Below are 23,512 nucleotides of genomic sequence, written 5' to 3'. Positions count from 1 at the left end.
TCCTTTGATATTTACATGATTGGGCTGATGCATCGCCCCACTTTGTGTCTCTAACATATTATCATCACATTTAAGTCATAGAGCAAAGCATCTGTTTTTTCCTGAAAGATCTTTCAACAATGCTAGTCTACACAGCCAAGCTAGCAGCTCGGTAAAGCTGTACTTAGTGCTAACATCAGCACGCTAACATGCTCACAATGACAATAATATGTCGTTAGGCAGGTATAAGGGCTACCATGTTTGCCATCATAAGGCCTATCCCAATTCCCGGTTTACATCCCCAATTACTCTCTAGCGTGCATTAGCATTTGGTAATTAGTGCTAAACACAAACTAAACACTGTCGCTAGCATGGCTAAAAACCAAGAGGGTTTATTAGTTACTTACAGTTTGGGTGATATTTCCATCTGTAAAGACTATTCTGCTTATCTGGATAAAAAAAAAATTATTAAATAAAAAATGTCAGTTACTTTAAAAAAAGCAGGAAGTGACATGTTTTTGCTAATTTTGTAGGTTTTGGTTTGTACAGTAAGAAAATATTTAATAGTGGAAAGTTAACATTTATTAACTAGATAGTTAAGAGGTCAATTTTAGCTACCATCTTGGATTGTTAAATATAGGCACAACTTGCTAAATAAATAAATAACTAATGTAGCAGACAAAACATTTGATGTGTTGTTAAACAATCTTCTGAATTTCTTTTCAAGATTTTCATGAATCTACCTCCGAAAAACGGATGCTTAGCTCTGTGACTTAAATGTAATGACAATATATGAAAGGCACAAACCAGGGTTGTGCAAAAAGTGAGTTATTTTCAGATATATTTCATGGAATCTGAACATCATGTGTAATAAATTTAACAAGTGCTACATTTTATAGCCTACACTGGAAAGTTTTTGTACCTGTATTTGCATCCCAAGTGTGTAGCCCCTAAAGTAAAGAAACCCCTAAAATAAACAACACTAAACTTGGATTTTAAGAATAAGTCTTTATGTATTTCTCTATGTGAAACAAATGGCTATTATACGTATTATACACAAATAGAAGCGGATACTGTAAGAGACAGAGACCATCTCTGAGAAATAAGTACAGAACATGAAAATACACATAACGGTATTATAGAACTGTAAATTATTGCTTGATTTGCTACTTTGTTTTCTGGATTCCTAAAATACAAGACACAATATTCATATTTCAACGGAAACAGTACAACAGTGACAAACGGTATTATTGACCTTTTTTGTAGACGTTCCCCAGAAATAAAAGAAACATTCAAACAGAGTCCATTTTGATAACAACACAATGACAGTTGGTTTTTGATCGAGCATTTTCAGGACGTATTGTTACACATTTTTGTATATTTATTTTCCATTACAACATTGCCAAGAGAAGCCGTAACAAACTGCACACTGGGACTGGCCTCAGCAACAAACAAAAAAACATACTTGGCATATGTACATAAATATACATTTTCATTTCAACTGTGACCAAAATGCACCCAGTTTTAAACACCATTACCACAAAGAGTAAAAAAATCTTCACGAGTGTCTTCCTCTTGCTCAGCTTGCTTCCTCTATATCATAATGCACCTCAGTAGTTCCACCAATCTGCTGTCTGCTTAGATAACTGCGACAGCTTTACTGTAGTGCCAATACAACTGCACTCTACCAACATTTCAAAGAACTTTCTCGCAGATAAGATGAATGTTTCTTGCAGACAAACACAAAAACAAAGACATTGATTTTGCTTTGCAGTGTCATCCTCCTGCCTCATTTAAAACCTACAACTGTACTGCATGTCTACACCTTTACAGTCGTACACTCCCATAGATCTAAAAAGGCCTAAAATTCTCCAAGGTTCACACTAGCAAAAAGGAAGTGGAGTGTTTCACTCACTGCAAAATGCTGGTGAAAAGGCTAACCAGGTGTTCAGCTTGAGATAAAAGAAATAAAAAACACAAGAAAGAAACAGAGAAGAAATGCAATGTGCTTCCTACTTTGTCTCAAGGACTATTTTATGTGAAGGAAACAAACAAAACGCTGACAATAAAGTGCTCACATGCAGACAGACTTGTCTTTTGCTTAATTCATATTGTTATATAGCAAAAAAGTATTTTTAGATTTCATGCTGCCAAATGACAAATAAGGTTTAGACTCACCGCTGACACCCAAAAGCCCTGTTAGGAACATCTGTTCATGTTGCTTCTAAAGCACTGAAATATTTCATGTAAAGAGGCGAAACACTGATATGATATGGGACCGTGGGGAGAATTAACCAAAAAAGAAAAAAAAAGAAAGATTACGATTTTTAGTGGAGACTTGTTCAACTTTCCACTGAACTAAATACTGCAAATAAGTAATGTAGTAGTAGTAGTAGTAGTAGTAGTAGTAGTCAGTAAAGTGCCAATATAAAATAAAATAATGCAATAAAACTTTGTGTTGGGAAAATATGATTTCTTTCTGCTCACTCTGACAATATACATCAGTGTCTCTGAGTAAGAAAAATTGTTTTGTCTTGTCATGACAATATGAGGTGAGTGAATGCTTTGGTTGATATCTCATGAGGCTAACCTAATTTTCCCTTTTGTCAGCAAAATGCTTTTAGGTAATCTACAAAATCTAAAAGGACTCTATCCACAAATCTACTGCTCAGCTATTTACAGCGAGAAGCAGCGCAGTATTGTGGTGCGCAGCAGGAGACGGTCCAGAGCCTCGCAACTGCTTGGAGATATCAAGAGATACTCAGTGCAAACAAGCAGTAGTAGGTTTCAGAAGAAAAACCTGAAAGTGGGTTAGACCAAACAACATAACCAAGACATTAAAGATGTGAAGTACAACAAACAGAATCAGAAGAAAAAAAAAATGCACATCCCAAACCCCTTGAAGAAAATGAGGGGGATGAACTGTCTCTGATCCATCAAGTCCCAACAAAAGCGACAAATTCATATTTGCCATCAAATTGAAGACTGAACTGTCAATCTTACAAAAAAACCATTCCGCTTTTTTCCCCCCTAAGACGTCACTTTCAACTCTGCGCGGGGGACATTCACTTGCGTCAAAAGCATCGCACTGTTTCCCTGTCATCACAAACAACAATTAAAAAAACACCACAGCTCCTCATCTACAGAAGTAACTTAGCATGCAAAAAGTGTCGGGATATCAAATACATAGTGAGAATACACATCTAGTAGTTTAGCAAAAAACAACACCTCTCCAAATAAAATAAAAAAGACAAAAAGCGAAAACCAGCCGGGGGGGTGGGGGGGGGGGAGAAAGTCAAACAGCCACCACAACTTTGTTAGTAACATATGGCGCTTCGTGCGGTGTGTGATGTTAAATAGGTTCCTTTTTCTTGAAATATCTTGTTAGGATTTGTGTTTCTGTACGTATTTTTTTGTAATACAGTATATACATGCAGACAAGAGCGGGTACATCACACACTCAATCTTAATGCAAGCTGAAGCGACAAACCAGCAGATATGAAAATGGATGAAAAGGAAGAAAAGAATAAAATAAAAAATAATATATATATATATATATATATATATATATACATTCACATATATATATATATATATATATATATATAATCTGAAAACACTATTGTAAAAAAAATAAAGTCTGTTTAACAAAGAATTATTGTACACACGACTGTGAGACAAAGGGAGAGGTACAAGCCAATAAGCTAACTAACTAGCAAGCCACTGAGAAGGACTAGCAATGAGAGCTGAGTGTGTGTGATAAGTGACAGGTGCCTGCGTTGGGACAGGTATTTCCACCCCTCTTGTTGAAAACAAGGGGGATTGGTGGGGTGGAGGCAAGCGCGCCTGCCGCTCCCCACGCTGTCCGCAGAATGTGATGAGTGTGTGTGTGATTCTCATCCATCCCCTTCAAGCCGCCTCATTCCATCGCCACGCTCCCCACAAACACCATCTTCGAGCAATGTTTGTTGGTTTGTTTTTGCTTGTAGTTGAACTGAAATGAGGGGCATCGACGCTCTCTGTGAGTGCAGAGACGAGAGAGAGAGGGCAGGTGTGTTGTGGGTTTAAGGGGCGGTCAGAGGCCGCGCCGGTGTCTGGGGGGGAGGCCTCTCTAGTTGAAGACTTTGGGGGGTTCCTCGGGACGTCTGGTCTGGACGATCTGCTGCTTTGGCCGCGCTGCCTCATCCTCCTCCGCCTCGCTCTCGCACACGTGGACGACCACGCTGGGGGTGGACTCTGTCCCCGCGTGGAGCTCGTACTTTTCACCTGAAAGAGAGGGAGGGAGGGGAAGGTTGGGAGGAGTTACTAATAAAAAGAGTCTAGTCTTAAATACTCTTTAAGAGGTAGTGGTGCAAAGTAAGTCAGTACATTTGTTTAAGTACTATGCACTAAAAGGATAAGACTTCTCTTATTGTCATCAAATCCCATGAAAAGACCATAACCAACAATGAAGTGATCTACTAACAAGTATTATCTGTGTAGCCAAAGACAGATATAACTTATTTCTCTGTGCCATAGATCTCCCCTGTTGCACTAAAACAAATGCATTGCAGTTTATTTCGAGCCATTTTATTTTGGTGTACGTGCTCACTAGAGCAGAGGTCTCCAACCTTTCTTTATCTAAGAGCTACTTTAAAATAACGAAAGTGGCCATGAGCTACTTGCATCACATCACTTACATGTATTAACATAACAAACGTAAGCTGAATGAAGCTACTGTTTGCTGAAATTGCAATACCCAAAACCTATGAAAAATCTTAACTTCACGTCAAGGTTCATGACTATATCACTTCTTTAAGCCCACATAGTTGGCTCCATCACTGAAAATATTCCCATCAGGGTCCAAGAACAAATTACCACGTCTATGGCCCACAAAGTTAGCTACCTCACTTTTAATTTTAAAAATACAATATAAATATAAAAATGTTCATTTTGTGTCTCAGTTTGTAAACCTATTGGCGAGCTACCGGTAGCTCACGAGTATTTAGTATAATACTATAGTATAGTAATATACTATTTATTACACATTGAGGGATATTTAATTTACAGCACAAGATACTACTGTTTGTCTGTCCATTGTGTTGAAGATCAGCACAGCACACGGCCTCAAGAGAAAACAAAGAGACTTTCCTTGGAATAGTTCTGCCTTTTGTCCAGATGCCAAACTCAGCGGACTCAGATTGAAAACACAAACGCTTGCTAGATTGTATCACAGTTGCCATGGAGATGAGATCAGACAGCTGGCAGACAGGAGGAAATTGGTCTAGTAGCTTTTTCACCGTGGTGCCAAACAGAGAGACGGACGGTGAATAGAGTCCTGCTGTTACCGCGGGGAGTTGACAGAGGGAGTCAGAGCGCTGCGCTGCAGCCCGGTGCTTATCTGATTTTAGATGCCAGGATGTGAGGCCCAGAACAAAAGCCATTTCCTGATTCCTCATGTTGCTGTGGTAACAGCAGAATGTGTCAAACGTGATCCTCTAGGATAAACAGTGCGTCGTGTGGGTTTGTGAGTATTTGGTGAGTTTAATCATGTTTTTGTTGATGACAAAAAGATAATTGTGTTTAACTGAATACAAACTTCAAAGTAATATCTTCCAGCCAAACGTGCAGTTTTGCTGAGATGGAAGGAAGCTGCCCCACCCACACATTCTTCATGGCTTGAGATCATAATGTCTTGCCTGAAGCCTAAGACATACAACATTTAGAGGCCCTTTCTGACATACTTTGATGGCTCCCATGTGATATGAGCATGTGGTGTTGTCACTGACCTCTTACACTCAACTCCAAGACTCCTAAACATGTTATATACCTGTTATTATTGTTATTCTCTTCTCTTCCTTATAAGTCAATTGTAATTGCCATATTTGTTATTAAATTCACTGTAATTTGTAAACACTTCCATTCATTATTTTAGTCTGTTCCAAAATTACTGATTTGCTAAATGACCAGTTAGGTTTTGAGGGAGTGGAAGTTTGTTTGTTCTTCATTATTCTTTTTGGTTGAAAATTATTAAAAGGAAGAAAAAAAAAAAGAAGTCATGTTTTCCACTTCATCAGCATGAGCATAGGCACATACACAAACATGGACAGACATTGTGGACGTGACACACCTTTCCATGTGTGTTAGGTGACATTTTATAAAGGTTGCTGCAATCTAAAATCTTGTCGACAAGGCAGACAGAGGCGCCATTATTTCTGAGCGGAGAAGGTGACTGGTGAACAAGGCTGCTGGGAAAGATCCAAATGTACTAAAAGTGCTGCCTACACTGTGTACACTTGCTGAAATTGTAATAGGATGGGAACTGCAAAAAGATCTTTTTGTTGTAAAGTGAAGCTGATCTAAATTCTTCATTCATCCGTTTGTTCATGATTCACATTTTTGAATATCAAATTCCTTTGAAGGCCTTATTGATTGGAATTGACAATATACCATTTACAATTATAATTGTGGCAGATTTAGTAAATGGAAATCTTGGTAATTTCTGAAACAATGAGTCTTTAATTTCTAAGAAAGGTAGACAAAGGCAGGCTTCTCATGTCTAGCGGCTAGTAGGGCGGCCTCTGATTGGCTTTACCATTTCCTAACCTCACACGTCACTGGGTGCATGCGCTGTAGTTTGTTTACATACTTTGACCTCAGCAAGATGGCAGCATGGTCGCTTTCCAGAATGCGGGTAGCGCTGCCGATCTATAGCTGTTTTTGAATGGCGTATAGCAGTGATCCGGAGTGTTTGTTGCCCTTGTAGCATTACACACCATTTCCTTTGTGTTGTATCTGTGCTGTATATGTATATGTAATATGTATTGTGTAAGTATGAGCATATTGGACAAGCTTGTTGAACATTAAACACTGACTGAGTACTGACCAGGTCCTAGCTTGGCTACTGCACACAGCAGGTCGTAGTTGATGCCGGGCGTAGCGTCTTCACTCTGGCTCCAGCCCACAGGTGGCGAGGCAGGCGGCGAGATCAGAAACTGTTTGACGGGTTGGGGAGGGGCAAGGTACGACTTGTCAATGTTCTCGTCGCCATTCTGGACCTATCGGAGAGGAGATGACAATTGATAAAGGCTGCTCTAAAGAGGAGATCAAAGTGATACAGAGTGGGTGAAGCTCTCTGGGAAAAAATAGGTCTTTCTTATGTGTACACCTGTCTCAGGGTACACTGGATAGTGGACATAGCTGCAACCTAACTTCATGCCATACTACCTGTGAAAAGTAACAGTAGACAAATTGAGGCAAAGTCATAGTTTTTCAACTATGAAAAGCTCCACTAAGAAAGGTCAAATTGGGAAGTTCCTGCACTCTTTCCGTATATGTAACCCTGATACTTAAGAGCAAGAATAGCATGTTAGTGTTGCTTGCTTTTAGTCTCAAATTGTAGGCTTCTTCCCATGAGGGGATTTTGGCGTTTTGATAGCAGCCAATAGCCATAATTACAATACCTACATGTGGCATCTGTCTGAGCGGTAAAATCCTTTATCCTCTTACATCAAAGTACTGAGAGGTGCAGCAGGGGTCAGGACTGGGAATGTTTTTAGGATAAAACAGGCATCAATTACAAGTTGACTCATGGTTTCCTAGGAAGCAGGAATTTGATGATTTGCAGGCCAAATGACGTCTAGGCATCTGGGCAAGTTTGTGTTTTAAAATGAGTTTAATGAGACATATAACAGTTGTTTTAACATAGCTTTGGTGACTACTGTACATTTTAAAGGTGCTGTAGGTAGGATTGGGAAGATCCAGGACTTAGACAAAAAATTTGAACATCTACAACTTCTCAGTCCCTCCCCCCTTTCTGCTAAAGCCCAAAACATTCTCCTAAGCCCCTCCCCCTACAAGGGAGAATGAATGCGTGTGCATGAGCAGTGATTGACATGCAGTTAGACATCCCCCCTGGCCCTGATTGGTGCATCTGAACAGGGAGCGGTGGATTTTTGCAAATCACACTACAGGCTGTAGGTGGTGCCAGAGGAGCCAGATTTTTTTAATGACCTGCTTCATGTAGTTCTACTCGAACATAGGGTCAGTTTCAGCAAATATGACAGAAAGTCTTACCTACTGCACCTTTAATGGGTTGTCTGGACTTGCTACACACTGCAATATAGGCATTTAAATGGTTGTATGTAACCAGCTAGATGTCTAAACTTTTGCTTTTCAACCACATTTGGTCCACTTTTAACCAAAACAAGCAGACATCGGTTCACCTACAGATTATGAAAAACAAGCCACTTATCTTTGTGTAGCTAAGTGTTGTGTAGCTTACTTGTATAGCTAAGAGCTCAGGTATAACTATTTTATCACAGTACTGAAGATATATGCTCATCTTATTTTGCGTTTGTACTAGGAACACACTTTTCTTTCCCTCTCTTCCCCAAAGGCAACAGACAGAGAAATGCATATGTCTACGATGAAAGAGAAATCAGCAAATGATGTGTTTGTATTTAATAGTGTGACTGGGTTGGTGGGTTGATGAAGCAGTCTCAGAGAAGGTGTGGCTCAGAGAAGGGAATAGAAAACAGAGGAAGCGAAAGGATTTTAGAGGAGAGCCAGTGTCACCCTCCTTTTCTGAGTTTTTGTTCCTGTTGCGTGTGCACGTTGCAGTGAATGATGCACTATAGCATGACTTCCAATGTAAATAAGCACTGCTCTTCCTTAGATGGTCCATGTCCAATGCCCCATGCCCCTTCCCAGACCCCTTAACTGACGCTCACTTGTGCAAAGTAGAGTTTGAGCTTCTTGCCGTTGAACTCGGACTCGTGCAGCTCGATGCGAGCGCGGGCAGCGACCTCTGGGGTGCTGAAGTTGATCCGGACTCTCCGGAAGCTTTTGAACATCTGGAAATTTGTCTGTTCATCGTAGATCCTAAACAATGCCTCGAACCTCTCCTGCAGAGGACAAACACAGAAAAAAAGTGATAAAAGATGGAATTAAAGATAATTATGTTGATATTCTGAAGATACTGTAGGAGAAAGAAATCAGGTAAATCTGGTAAAATATCCTTTGGAGCAGCTCAGTCAATATGTTTTATTTTACATGCTTTTTTAAAATTAAATAACCCCTTTAAACTCCATCATTAAATGTCAAATATTCTTAATACATGTATTTTGTGTAAGTATCCAACAAAAACTATGTCAGCTCCGCAGTGTTTCCATATTTTTGGTGAAAAGATGAGACAAATTTAGGGTGAGCTAAAATTTGGGGGTTTAAGTTATTCACTGACACCTCCGTCTGAGCGTTAGACGTGACTCTAACTGCTCGGCACCCATTTAATTTGCTTTTGAGTTAATGGGGAAATTAGATTTTCAACTACCCATCTGTCTCCTCTTTCCTCACCCTCCCTGTCTCTTTATGAAATTCTCTCCTTTCTCTGATCACTCCCCTCTTCCTCCTTATGCACCACACTTTGTCTTTAACTATACCCATATGATTTATTCCCACATCTCCTATGTTTTATTACTCTATCATCTCCATGGGCACCCAATTGGCTTCCTCAACTGCAAACTCAATCAAACAGCTCAGTAGGAGGGCGGAAGGAAAAGGAAAGAGGCCGCCGGGAGAGCTGATTCCTGAGAAACCAGTAGCGTTGTTCTTTGTCTCCTAGCCGACCATCTCCCACTGACTATGGAACCAAGCCTTCTTTCCAGACAAATGTACACATACCGATCAAATGATAATACTGTTGCCTTTTCCTATTCCCTTTAATTTATTCATGTGCCCATTCGTGCAGTCAGTAGCATCAACATCAATTGGTAAGTTTGGCATCTATCAAATCAGTCCATGATTGTGTTATTTAGTGCCATTGCTTGTCTCAATATATTTGCAATGCTCTTTCAGGCAGTGGGAAACACAAGACTGAAATACTCCCATAACACGTCCCTTGTTCAGCTGACACAGCACCTCTCACCAGGATGGAAAGGGTGTGTGTTAGCTGGAGGGAAAATAGGCAGTATGTGCTGTGAGATCTGCCTCTGCACATTAGTGACAGCATAGTGATGGTGGCAGACACCAAGTATCTGTAAACTCAGTATACTGAAATGAGTGTCCTGCTATTCCTGTGTCCTTTGGATGAATCCATGATAAAATCTTGCACATATACAGTACAGGCCAAAAGTTTGGACACACCTTCTCACTCAATGTGTTCCTTTATTTTCATAACTATTTACATTGTAGATTCTCACTGAAGGCATCAAAACTATGAATGAACACATATGGAATTATGTACTTAACAAAAAAGTGTGAAATAACTGACAACATGTCTTATATTTTAGATTCTTCAAAGTAGCCACCCTTTGCTTTTTTATTAATAAGGGATAAAATTCCACTAATTAACCCTGACAAAGCACACGTGTGAAGTGAAAACCATTTCAGGTGACTACCTCATGAAGCTCATTGAGAGAACACCAAGGGTTTGCATTGTATCAAAAAAAGCAAAGGGTGGCTACTTTGAAGAATCTAAAATATAAGACATGTTTTCAGTTATTTCACACTTTTTTGTTAAGTACATAATTCCATATGTGTTCATTCATAGTTTTGATGCCTTCAGTGAGAATCTACAATGTAAATAGTCATGAAAATAAAAAGGAAACGCATTGAATGAGAAGGTGTGTCCAAACTTTTGGCCTGTACTGTACATCTGGTCTTATCTTGTTTGAAATTATGTGATTCCAAAAAGGTCTTATTCTATTTGATAAAGTTAACAATTATTTTTTTATTTTTCATATTCATCACAAAACTGCTGGAGGGAAGTTGTGCACCGCTATAGGGCTGCAACTAACAATTATTTCTATGATTAAGTATTAAGTCACTTTTCTTGTTTAATCAATTCATTGTTTAACATCTGAAAACAATGAAAATGTCCATCAAAATCCATCCAAGTCATGTTTTTTTTTTATATTTGCTGTAATGTGAGACAAGAACTTTTTTTTGAGAAGCTGTAACCAAATATTTGCTTTGACTTTATAATTAATTGATCTATCGACTAATCGTTAAACACTACAATTATTAATTAAGGTACTGCTATTTTGTAGTCCTTGATTATTGTTTATTTCACTACAGTCAAGTAGGTTTAGCCATTGTTAGTGTAAGAATATGCTCCTAAATACAGGGTGTATTCTCTGCAGAGAAACCACATCATCACCCTGTCTGACACACGCAGAGCTGTTAATGACTGTGCAAGCTGTGAACCACAGTTATGCCGCAGTGTGGTGTACACTGTGGTAAAACAATTTGCATTTCAAGAATAAGCACATTAACGCTTTTACTCATAATCCTCCCTCCTTCCCTTCTTGTTTTATTCCCAGTTCTTCGCTTGCTAAATGCCTCGGGGTGGCTGGCTAAACCTCCGAGCTGACTTCACCTCTGGGCTCCGTGATACCATTTTTAGAAAGATTTCTTGTTCACCATACAAGGTGCATGCTAGGAAAAGAGGTCAAGTCAGGAATGTGTGAATATCTTCTTGACTCCTTTTATGCATTTTGAGGAGAATTACCGACTAACTTAGCAATTACAATGCTGCAATCCAAAAAAGCCAAAGAGGGAAGAATGTGACTCACCACGATACAGGGACAGCCAAGTGTTAAGTGTGCTCATTAAAAATGTATTGTCTTACCCCCACAGACAACACAATCAACTGCAAAATAGTAGTTAACCAAATAGCTTTTTCCCTTTAATTGTGAATAAAACAGCTGAAGAAACAACATGTCAAAATGTTGTTTTAGGGCGCCCGGATAGCTCAGCAGGTAGAGCGGGCGCCCATATATAGAGGTTTACACCTCGACGCAGCGGGATCGGGTTCGACTCTGACCTGTGGCCCTTTGCTGCATGTCATTCCCCCCCCTCTCTCCCCTTTCATGTCTTCAGCTGTCCTGTCAATAAAAGCCTAAAAATGACCCAAAAAGTATCTGAAAAAACAAGAGGTTAAAGGGTCCCCCTCTGCAAACCAGATTTGTGTTTTAAGCAGTAACGTAAAGTAGCGGGCTGTAAAACCAAAACAATTAACTAAAAAATGCTATGAAGCTCCATAGAGTTGAGTGGTTTGTGACTAGAGTGACACCTTCCACAATACACAAAGTATTTTTTCTATTGCTAGTATCAAAATATTGATTAGCGCAGCTTTAGAAAAGTCTGGCTCCCTCCATGGGAGCATGAAAATTCTGTAATCCAATCTTGGCAAAAAAATGTTGTTCAAAACATAAAAAAAAAAAATCAAAAGCTCATATAACAGCACTACAATCAAATGCCAACTTCAATTTTAGAGCATTTAACCAGCGATTGTTTATTTGCAAACTCCTCAGATTTGGGTGTAATTGTAATTAGTTTGAGAATAACAAAGCACTTGTTTGGCCTATCTGCAGAGACCACTTAAGCCCTTATTTCAAGCCGTGAATTTTCCATAAGCCTTAGCCAGCTACTATGACTCATATGTCATCAAACTCCATGTGTGATAGGTAGTCATTTACACACACACACACACACACACACACACACACACACACACACACACACACACACACACACACACACACACACACACACACACACACACACACACACACACACACACACACACACACAGCGCTGAGTGGGTACTTCCTTAACCTAAATTGATGTTTTGGCATGAGGAGAGATGTGGGAAAGCTATCATGTTATCATGTTCCATAATAGCATGTAGTGTTTGTTTTTAAGCCCGCTGAAAAAGTGACACTGACACACCCACAGCTGATTGCGGTGTAACAAGTGAGCGTGCTCATCACCAATTAATGGGGTCGCTATGATCGGACATCCTGAGAGAATAAGAGGTGGAATAGGAGAGTGAATGAGGAAGAGGAGTGGGGTGTTGAGTGACACAGGGCTGAAAAGTGGCCTGCTCATCTGCCTTAGAAATGTTCCCAGCGGTGACCCTCTCCCCTTGTTCTCTTCATGCATGTGTGTGAGAGAGATTTAGGAATAAGCGTCTGTGAAGCGAACAATGTGTTCAGGATTCTTCGCTGTGTTTCCACAATTAGTTGGCTGGTATTTCTGTAGGTATCCACATACGCAGAAGGCATTTCTGCATGGTAAAGTAATGTGAGACACACACACACACACACACACACACACACACACACACACACACACACACACACACACACACACACACACACACACACACACACACACACACACACACACACACACACACACAGCTTGATCCAGCACCTGCTATTACTGTATTTGCAGGGACTGAGAGCTGTAGGACAACAGGTGGGAGAAGAAACGAGAACAGCATGTCCTTGTTCTTTTCATTCTCAACAAGGCAGATAACCACAACTATTGAAGAAGCTGTACGGAAATATGTTTTATCTCACATACAGTAACATGGTAACAGAAAACCGGATATACTTTGAGAACAACAACACAATTGAGAAACCTAACATCACCCTCACCCTTTGTTTATCTAACAAGAGAAATCTGATGTGCTTATGGTGGAGACAGTCGAGGGGAGGAGGCGTGGAGTCAAAGCTCTCAAATAGCCGACAACTTGACTTGGCTTGATTCAGACGGCGAGTGCTGTCATTATTGCTGACCACATGTTTCTCCATGTCACCTTTACATAACACCGAGGGTGTACCTCAACCGGCTAAATTCCCTTCCTTTCCTGTTCTGGATTGTTATCTCGGCCCTGGTGTTGCACAACTGAGCAAACCTGGGGGCTGGTTTCACCAAATTTGCAACACGCAAGCTGCAATTTGCAAAATGACATCTTTCACTCTGTAAAAATAATTCCAAACCTATTTTTTTTATTTTCTATATCTTTTAATTGCTCTTTAATGTTTTACGTAAAGCATTTTGAATTGCCTTGTTGCTGAAATGTGCTATAGAAATAAAGTTACCTTGCCTTACCCTACAACCTCCAGCCTGTCAGTCTTTGACCAGGGCATAGACAACACTGCTGTGCCTGTCTGTCTCTGAGGAAGTGTAACGTTAACTGCACCGCGACCAAATTCGGCTAGCCATTATATTATATTGCAGTGAACGGTGTCTGCGTGAAGTTTTGAAAAGTGTAACCACACACTGTGACTTAAGCAAACTGCCGAGGCGACGTCATTTAGCTCCGTCCGCACCTCTCCGTGTGTGTGTTTCAGAGCCAAGCCCCGCTCTCTGTGAAACATGCAGAGAAGACAGATAAGCTTGAGCATACGCACTCTCAGGTAACGAAATTTGGAACCGTTTGAGTTACTGTGAATCGGTCCTCGGTAGTACCGATGCAATTCGGACGGTACCCAAAAAAGTACAGAGTTCGGTACCCAACCCTAGTAAGCAGTGTCGCAAATAACTTTTGTTAAAGAGGCCTCAGGAAGTTTTTAAGAAAATGACAAAAGGAAATATTTTGTCTTGTTGCATCAGGAAGGAAATATATTTTAGGCTGTTGTGTTTCTACTTCTTTTTAAAAGGTGCCATTTTTTCTCCCATATAATAAAAAAGTGGGAATGTTTCCTGCTGCAAGTGTACAACTATCACCAAAGTTTATAGTAAACAAAGTCCTCATGATAGCTCACAAAATGCTTCTGGTAGTAGAAATTTAAAGTAAAATGTTTAACCAATTTTTTATTATGTAGCATGAGCCATGACTATACTGTTTGTATATGAAGAGAAGTTAAATCAATCGTCTTTTGAGTGCCAACATTCCCTCAGGTGACTGTTGCTGAGGAAAAAAATAGAGATCAAGAAAGAAGAATTCGATGCACAAAAAGGCCAAACAAAGAGACAGAAAGCAACCCAGCACAATACAAAATCTAATGTGGAGAGATATAAAGCTTGCTAGTGAACTGAAGCCACTCTGTCAGTGGCTGCAGGGCCATCCTTCAGCTGATTGCCTCTTGGGTAATGAGGCAGTTATGTCCCTGATGGTAATGGAAAGGCTGTCATCATGGTGGCAACAGGACATGACTGTAGGCGTCACTCACATTCAGCGGCACAGGGAGGCAGTAAACACAGAACCAGCTATTGGTCCTGATACAAAATCATCCGAATAAAAGATCAGTCGGCTGAACAATAAACAGCATCTCTCAAGTGGCGGAATTGGGTGTAACCATGTGACAGATGACTTAAGTGTTTTCCCATCTTATGTAAAGGAAGGATTACGTTTCTCCAATGTGTAGGGATCACTTACAATTAGCAGAGCTTCAGGTCCATCCTATTCTGTTTGCACTGTAAACACAATGAAGGATAAACATAGAGCTGGGCAATATATCGATATTATATCGATATCATGATATGAGACTAGATATTGTCTTAGATTTTGGATATCGTAATATGGCATAAGTGTTGTCTTTTCCTACTTTTAAAGGCTGCATTACAGTAAAATGATGTCATTTTCTGAACTTACCAGGCTGTTCTAACTATTATTTGCCTTTGCCCACTTAGTCATTATATCCACATTACTGATGATGATTATTTATCAAAAACATACATCTCATTGTGTAAATATTTTATGAAAGCACCAATAGTAAACACTACAATATCGTTGCAATATCGATATTGAGGTATTTGGTCAAAATGATCGTGATATTTGATTTTCTCCATATCTCCCAGCCCTAGATAAACACGCACTAAATCTAACCTCAGTTGCACCAAATACTTAAACAAATTCCAGATTCTGAATGTATGATTAGCAAATTGTGCTCAAACTGTGACATTTCGCAAAAGCTCCAGCATGCTGTCGACTTTCATTGTTATCGTTGTCTCAGTATCGTTGTGCAATTTGGGGAGTTAAAAAGGGCTCACATATTCAGCTGTTTGTTCTCTGTCACTGGTGAGATTGAACAAGGCACATCAGCTGAAACACACAGACATGTCCCATCATTCCTTTGATCAGCCATGCGCCTGAAAAAACAGTACACTAAACACACACATAAAGGCAACAAACAAATCACCCCAATTTGGATTTCAAAATAAAAGCTTTGCATTGTTGGAATGGCATTCAACAACTAAATGGGCAGAGCGAGAAAACAGCATGTAGAGATCTAATAAGATCTGTTGTATAATAGTTTGATAAGAAATCTAAAAAGCATTCAGTATAGAGATGAACCAACAGGTGATTAATTGATATGTATCAAATACACAGTATCGTTTTAAGCAAATTGCCCCAAATTTGACAGGTTTTGGCTATTCAAATGTATACATTTGAAAAAATTGTTTAATTTGTCTTTTATGATAGTAAAACTAGTTTTGGGTTTTGGATTGTTTGGACAAAACAAGCAGTTTAAAGACGTTAGCGTGGGCTCTGGGACTGTTTTCCATAGACCAAATGATTAACATAAGAGATTAATCAAGAAAATAATAAACAGATTAATCAGCAATGAAAATAGTCACAATGCTTAATTTTGATCTTGTGTTTCATTTAAGCTAGTACAGTATTTAAATCACATTGGCACTCGGATACCAACATTCATGACTGTAATCTACAACCTAGTACAATTCTATGTTGAATTACACCATTTGGTAATTTGGATCAAAATGAAAAGATTAACTGAGCCTAATTAGGGCGTAAAGAAGACTTATTCTGTGTGTTTTTTTCTCTCTTTGGCAAATCAATCATCTTTCTCTATGACACGTGCGTGGCTTTAGCACAGTCTAATCCAGACCCTCGTGCTTGAATGGGATTTGGGTGAAAAACCAACTAGGCCACGGAGCCTCGTGGTGAGTCAGGGACAGTGTTACACTAAAAATAGATTATGTTGGAATAATTAAGAAAATTCTTTAAGTGTGTGGAACGTCCTTCTTTTAATTACTGTCTTCCCTACAGGGCCAAACTGGAACCAGTCTAATGAGGTTGAACAAGAGAGGCAGATTCTGGAGATAACGGACGCAGCTGGATAATTAATCTCTTACCTGCATGCATGTCTGTTCCAGCACATTTTTGCTTATCACATTCCTTATTTTTTCCATTACTGCTCCATAAAACAGAGCCAACTTTCCATTGCACTTATGTCTTTGTGCAGTTGCAACTATCACTTGTGACATAAAAATGTATTATGTTTAGAACACAGCAGACCTTTCGGCTGCCAAACATTACTATGAACATTGTCGAAAGTAAAGTAAAACAAATACTCCATTACGTGTTGTTTCCATTACGTTTTTCAGGGTTCAAGTCTTGTTCCACAACGCAGAACTACATAACTCAATACACCTGTTAACCACTGTGACCAAGCAAATTATGACTGGCATCTGTTATCTACTCCCCAAATACCTTTTCTGGAGTATTATCTGTAGGTACTTTTTTATCATAGCTGGTTGTCATTTGTTAATTTAGTTTTCCTGCAATCAGTTTACTACTAACTCAGCTAGCCATTAAGCTAGCTGTCTTAGACTAATATGCGGCAAACACAACATTCTAAGTGACGCATTATTATGGAACCCACGTAACTTCTAGGAAAGGCCCGCCCTACTAAGCAGCTCAAATGGTTGGGGTTAGGCATTGACCTCGAGTGGTTGAGGTTAGGATAGCCGATTGGTCAGGGGATTGGACTTGGAGCTTAGTGTAAGTTCATTCAGGTATACTTCTATGCTTCACATTTACATTATTTCTCTCTCTCTCTCTCTCTCTCTTGCGCTCTCTCCCAACCTAATCAGCTGACTCAGCACCCAGAGGTTAGAATCCCCGCTCCAAACCACATCCATCCTGATCTTCAGGCTCCTCCTTCATCACTTCATCACCACCACCAGTGTCTAGACTCCATCGGGGGGATATTCCTGTATATCCATGGCCTCTGTACCCCTATAAATGTAACATTGCGATGGAGTGTAATCGGCAAACTATCAACCTATTATGCACCATGTTAATTAAACTTATTTCACTCTTAAATGAGGTCTCTCCTGCTTTAATTGCTTCCTGTAAAAACATTAAAGGGCTGTTCCTTCAGTCTTTATTGGAAGTGTTTGGATTGCTGCATAGCTGTGGACCTACACACATAGTGAGGACAGAAAAAAGAAATTAATGTTGTCTTAAAAGTCAATTTAACACCAGAAATAGCCAAGTGGCTACTATAAATACCTATTTGCTTATGTATATAAAGTGCCTGACATTTCATTGCTTCAGATGATCTCCAGAGTTATTAAAAGAGTTTGGAACAACCTGAGTTGAAACAACGTTCTAAATTAATCTGTAATATAAATATTCTTTTGGCATCTATACATAGTCTGCTCAGCGATGTTACACCACTGTTGGCTCTACACATGGGAGTTTGTGGCCAGTGGTTTAGCACAAGATTGCAACCTACAGTTAGCTTGCTGACTACTTAGAATGAGGTAGACCCCCATTTCCACCTGGTATTAAAATCTGATCTGAGTGATCTGATCATAAGTGCACCCAGGACGCATTGAGGATGCATTGAGATTTTAGCAGCGTGTATGTTTGTGTCCTGGGATACATTAAGGACCCCCTAACCTGAACTATGAACCTATGTACTCATTCAAAGTATTTCTCATGTCACAGAAGCCACTGAGAGTAAATTGTGTGTTTTGGATGTTATTATCATACTGTCAGGGATGTGTCTGTGTTTTTGTTCTGGTGCTGCCTGCTCTTATACTGTAGCCCTGGCTCTGTGCCCCGCTGTTGCCTGGAAAAGGCAGCCGCTGGTACACAATAACCTTATTTTTAGTTTCATAAACCGTCTCAAATTCACAAATATGTAGAATATTACTACAGATATTCCTGCTCTTAAAGTGATGGTTCGGAGTAATTTCACCCTAGGGTCCTTTGCACCATGACCTCGAGCCAAAGCTTTTTTCACCTGGGTCTAACATTGGGAGAGTTAGCGTAGAGTAGCGTTATCAGCTGAATAGCTTAGCGCAAGGGCTAATGGACCCACGTTTGTATCTCATAAATGACCCCACTAATAATGCCCGAAATGATACCAAACGTCTACACTAGTATAAATAGGTTATGTACTCATAAAACGATGGATTGGAAAGTTTGTAAGTACACCAGAAGTTTATGTAAATAACACTTGCCTGCTCTCTTCTGCTCTCTGCTGTTGTTGTTGTTGCTGCTGTAAGACGAGTGCTTAGGGCCGTCTACAAATTACAACACCGAAAAGAGATGCGACAAAAATATTTTTTAATTTAACTTTTTTTTAAAGTAAGTGCTGTAGTATAACTAGCAGGAGACAAGTAATAATTGAGGTAAGTTTGGAGACATTACCTTATTTAATCATTAAATTAATAAATATTTTTGTTGTATCTCTTTTCGGGTGTTGTAATTTGTAGACTGCCCTAAGCAATCGTCTAACTGCAGGTAGCAGCAACAGAGAGCGAAAGAAACGCAGGCAAGTGTTCATAACTTTCTGGTGTACTTTTCAATCCATCGTTTTATGAGTGCATAACTATTTGTACTAGTGTAGAAGTTTGGTAGCATTTCGGCAACTAGTGGGTCGATTTACAAATACAAACGTGGGTCCATAGCTCCCGCTATAAGCTATTCAGCTGATAACTCTTTCTAAGCTAACTATCTTAACTTCTCGAAGTGTTTGGCTCGAGGTCATGGTGCAAAGGACCCTAGGGTGAAATTACTCCGAACCATCACTTTAAGCCTCACCTTCTCCTTTTGCTATTTAGAAGCCTGCGAGCATGAGTGGTCAAAGCTGCAGCTGTAAACGGTGGAACAGTTTAATTTCCTATAAATTCTAATAATAAAAGTCCCCCTTTATTTTTTTTTATTTTGGTCTTTATCAGCAGTAACTTAACAGAAATCCTATAAGCAAACATGAAACTTAAAATAGATCTCTCTCCTGCCTGACAGACTGTAGGCATCGCACCTTTCGTATGTATGATTTATGTCTGAGTAGCAGCTGAAATGTATACACACCCACACATGGAAAAAATGGAAATGATGTTCGTGTTTATTTGCATATAGAGTGGGGAAGTGAGATCCGATCATAAGTGGTTACTCAAGATGCAGATGGAGACACATTCTACTGCCAGGTGTAAACACACATACTTAGAGCTGTCCACTTGTGATCGGATCACTCAGATCGGATTTTAATACCGGGTGAAAATGCGGCCGTAATGTATATCAGTGGATAAACTCTGAGATTGTGTGTGTGGGGAGCCAACACTCATGACACACAGGCAAATGCAGCTTCTGTCAAAGCAGCCATTAATATTAGCATACTGATGCAGCAAATCCTCAGTATTTACAAAACAACAACAAAAACAACAACTCATGATTAATATCTTAAGATGTATTATGAGGGCTACATAAGCCCAAGAAGGCATGTGATTGGGGCGAGTGTTGTTACAGTGGGATCAATAGATCGAGCAGGGAGCGGTATTGCAGGGGCCGATGCTGCTGCGCTACACTGCCGCTTCCTCTGGGACAGTGTGTCCACAGCAGAGAGATTGAAATCAGTTTACAGCATGAGGACACATTAATCCTATTACCACCAATCTGGTCGTTATGGTTTTTATGAAAGCAGGAGCTTTTCCTAGTCAGCAGCACTTATACACACACACACACACACACACACACACACACACACACACACACACACACACACACACACACACACACACACACACACACAATTAACATGTGTGTCCACATAGTCTGCCACGTAGATTCACACACTTTTAAAGGCGACGGTAATCCAAAACGTTACACAACATTACATAAGGTTTCTAAGAGATGCTGCAGCTTTTACCTTAGGCCACCACAGCATATGGACAGATGAGCTCTTTCATGACCGTCTCGTCCTACTGCTCTGTTGCATTTTGCCCTCTTTCCTATCTGTCTGTTGCCAATCGGTACATCACAGTACCCAGCTGATGATCAAGCATTACTGAAGCAAAGCTAGGCGCATGGCTGCACAGCTGGCAAAGTGCAATGCAGGGCAGATTTCAGTATCGAACGTGATGGAAAGTGAAGGACAATTTTGAGGTTCTTGTACTTTACTGGAGTATTTCCATTTTCTGTTATTTTAATACTTCTCCTACACTGCATTTCAGAAGGAAATATTGTTCATTTTATGATAGGGCTGGGCAATATATCAAGAGCGTGATATGAGACTAGGTTTTGGATATCATAATATAATGGCATAAGTGTTTTTTTTTCCTGGTTTTACAGGCTGCATTACAGTAAAAAAAAACATATTATATATTATATTATATACATTGCCCAGCCCTATTTTGCAGCACTGCATTTATTTTCAAAGGTTTAGTTTCTAGCCACATTATCTATCTAATAAATCGGGAAGCTTCTGTGTGGGTGTTTGTGTGTGTGTGTGTGTGTGTGGTCTGTCTTTGAAATATCTCATGAATTGTTCATCAAATCTACTTCAATGACCCAATGAACTTGGGGTTTGGAGTATTTGGATCAGTTTGGACAGCATTGGATATAAAAAAACTGTGAAAAAACTATATGGCCGAACAATAAAAGGTTGAGGAAAAAATTGACATCCAGACGGGGGAGATGGGGAGGTTTACCGGCTTTGACTGCGGTACACTTTTTGCTGCTTCCAACTTTACATGATCGCTGGATAGGGTTGCAAAGGGGTGGAAATTTTCCGGTAAATTTCCGGAAAGTTTAGCTGGGGAATTTTGGAAACATTCCAATTTGGGAACGTTCATGGGAATTAACGGGAATAAACGGGAATTAATGGGAATAAACTAGCTATTTTTAATATTGCTTTCCATGGAAAGTTTAGCTGGGGAATTTTGGAAACATTCTAATTTTGATTTACTATGGTTAGTGGGCTATACAATTAAAACACATAGTTCAATAATAGCAATGGGTAATGTATGTTTACATGACAAATTATGGCAAGTGTGTAGTAGCCTATGCTGATTACTGTGTGCGTGCATGTCATTGACGAATATAGGGAGGACATTCAACTGAAGTTGCATTAAATCAGGTTGTTTTAACCAAGATTATTACTTTCCTGGAGCATGACTGGATAGCTGACAGGAACATCGCAACTGTTGTGTTGAAAAAAGGTTGGGGAAAAAAAGGCGCTACCATAACGCTGGCTCTTAATTCACTTAGAGCATTTCGCTAAGAGGAAACTTAATAAAAAGCCATTTTGCAGACACTAAATATCAAACAAAAGCCAGACACTATATCATATTAAGTTGCTGTGAGCTGTATATTCACCACTTCTAAACAGAGGCAGAACATAACTTTATTTCTGAGTTTCCTCCGCAGCGCTGTGCAGATGGGTCTGGCTATGCGTGACTAACTCGGAGCACACCGGGCAAAGACAGTAGTTTTCATCAGACTCACCCTGGGTCCGTTAATTTAGTTTGCTGCTAACTAATATCATTACTGTTGGCAAAATACCCCCGCAATAAATCCATACTTCAACGTTAACCGTCAAGCCACTAAGCCTGTTTGGAAACATTTAATGAACACCTCTGCTGAAGTGTTAAATTCGTTAACGATAATAATGACGAGACAAGACAACACCGCTGACAAAATGCTGACTGTGGTGATATCAGCATGCAATATCGCTGACGAAAAAGAAAACTGTAAAATGTAGTTGAACAAGTACAATTTTGAATGCTGGACTGTATTGCTGTGGCATTGCCAAAGATCTGAATACTCGGATTAAATCTAGGTAGATATAGATCTTCTTCACTACTTCAGAAACAAAATGTGCTTTTCTAGTCTTAACAACTACTCAAAGCCCTTTAACATAGTACAGGAAACATTCACCATTCACACACATTCATACACTGTGGCCGAGGCTGCCATACAAGGTGCCACCTGCTCATCAGATAAACATTCACACACATTTACACTCCGATGGCGCAGCATCAGGGGAAACTCGAGGTTCAGTGTCTTGCCCAAGGACACTTCGGCATGGAACTACAGGGCCAGGGATCCGATTGGCAGGCGACCTCTCTACCACTTAGCCACAGCCACCCCAAGTTGTTGTTTTTTTATTACTGTTGTTCTGTCTAACCAATAATAATCCAAAACGTAATGATATTCAATTTAAAATTATATAAAACTGAGATAATATCTGAAAATTATCATGTTTTTCAGTAATTCTGCTTGATAAATTACTAAAATAAATAATTAATTAATCATCAAAATTGTAGTCTATTAATTTTCTGTGAATTGACTTATTGACTTATTGCTTCAGCACTTTTATGCTCCTAAAAAAGAAACACTCTGCTTGAAACAACATGAATAAAGTTTGCCTTTAGCCTGCAGTATGCTGTAGACACAATGGTCTGTAGCCCAACTGTATTCTTCTAAAGGCACTGCTATTTTAAGCACTAAAACTACCTTGTCTTTCCAGAGCTGTTTGTGTTGGACTGGAAATTGTTTTGGAAATTCTGACAGGAAAATTATGTTCTACTCGTAATTTCAATAACAAAGGCCAATGTTTGTATGACGCTGTTTCCCAATCTTCTATCTTGGGGAGTAAATTGCCTCTACATTCCATTGCGAGGGCTTTTTCTTTGCGTCTAATCTCATCAATTCATAGCCGTGTCGTCTTGGACACATTGTAACCGGACACCCCACCCAGGAGACCGTCCTTTGTTCTAC

General features: G+C 39.6%; 1 protein-coding gene across 5 annotated transcripts in view; it reads right to left on the bottom strand.

Moving 5' to 3' along the window:
* Positions 1 to 3,593: 3,593 nt before the first annotated feature.
* rcan3 (regulator of calcineurin 3) overlaps positions 3,594 to 23,512 on the bottom strand; it is a 44,725-nt gene continuing 24,806 nt past the window's right edge. For 4 of the 5 annotated variants that reach the window (XM_039786379.1, XM_039786380.1, XM_039786381.1 and 1 more), the window contains 3 exons: positions 8,691 to 8,864; positions 6,845 to 7,016; positions 3,594 to 4,245 (listed from right to left, as the gene is read on the bottom strand). In XM_039786379.1, the coding sequence (XP_039642313.1) occupies positions 4,091 to 4,245; positions 6,845 to 7,016; positions 8,691 to 8,864 (501 nt within the window). In that variant the 3' untranslated portion in view covers positions 3,594 to 4,090. Of the gene's footprint in view, positions 4,246 to 6,844; positions 7,017 to 8,690; positions 8,865 to 20,660; positions 20,694 to 23,512 lie in introns of those variants that run through there. The other variant, XM_039786383.1, reaches the window with a different exon arrangement.

This window comes from Perca fluviatilis, chromosome 20 (genome assembly GCF_010015445.1).
Source record: "Perca fluviatilis chromosome 20, GENO_Pfluv_1.0, whole genome shotgun sequence".
Classification (NCBI taxonomy): Eukaryota; Metazoa; Chordata; class Actinopteri; order Perciformes; family Percidae; genus Perca; species Perca fluviatilis.
This window is presented reverse-complemented; position numbering and strand designations above follow the sequence as displayed.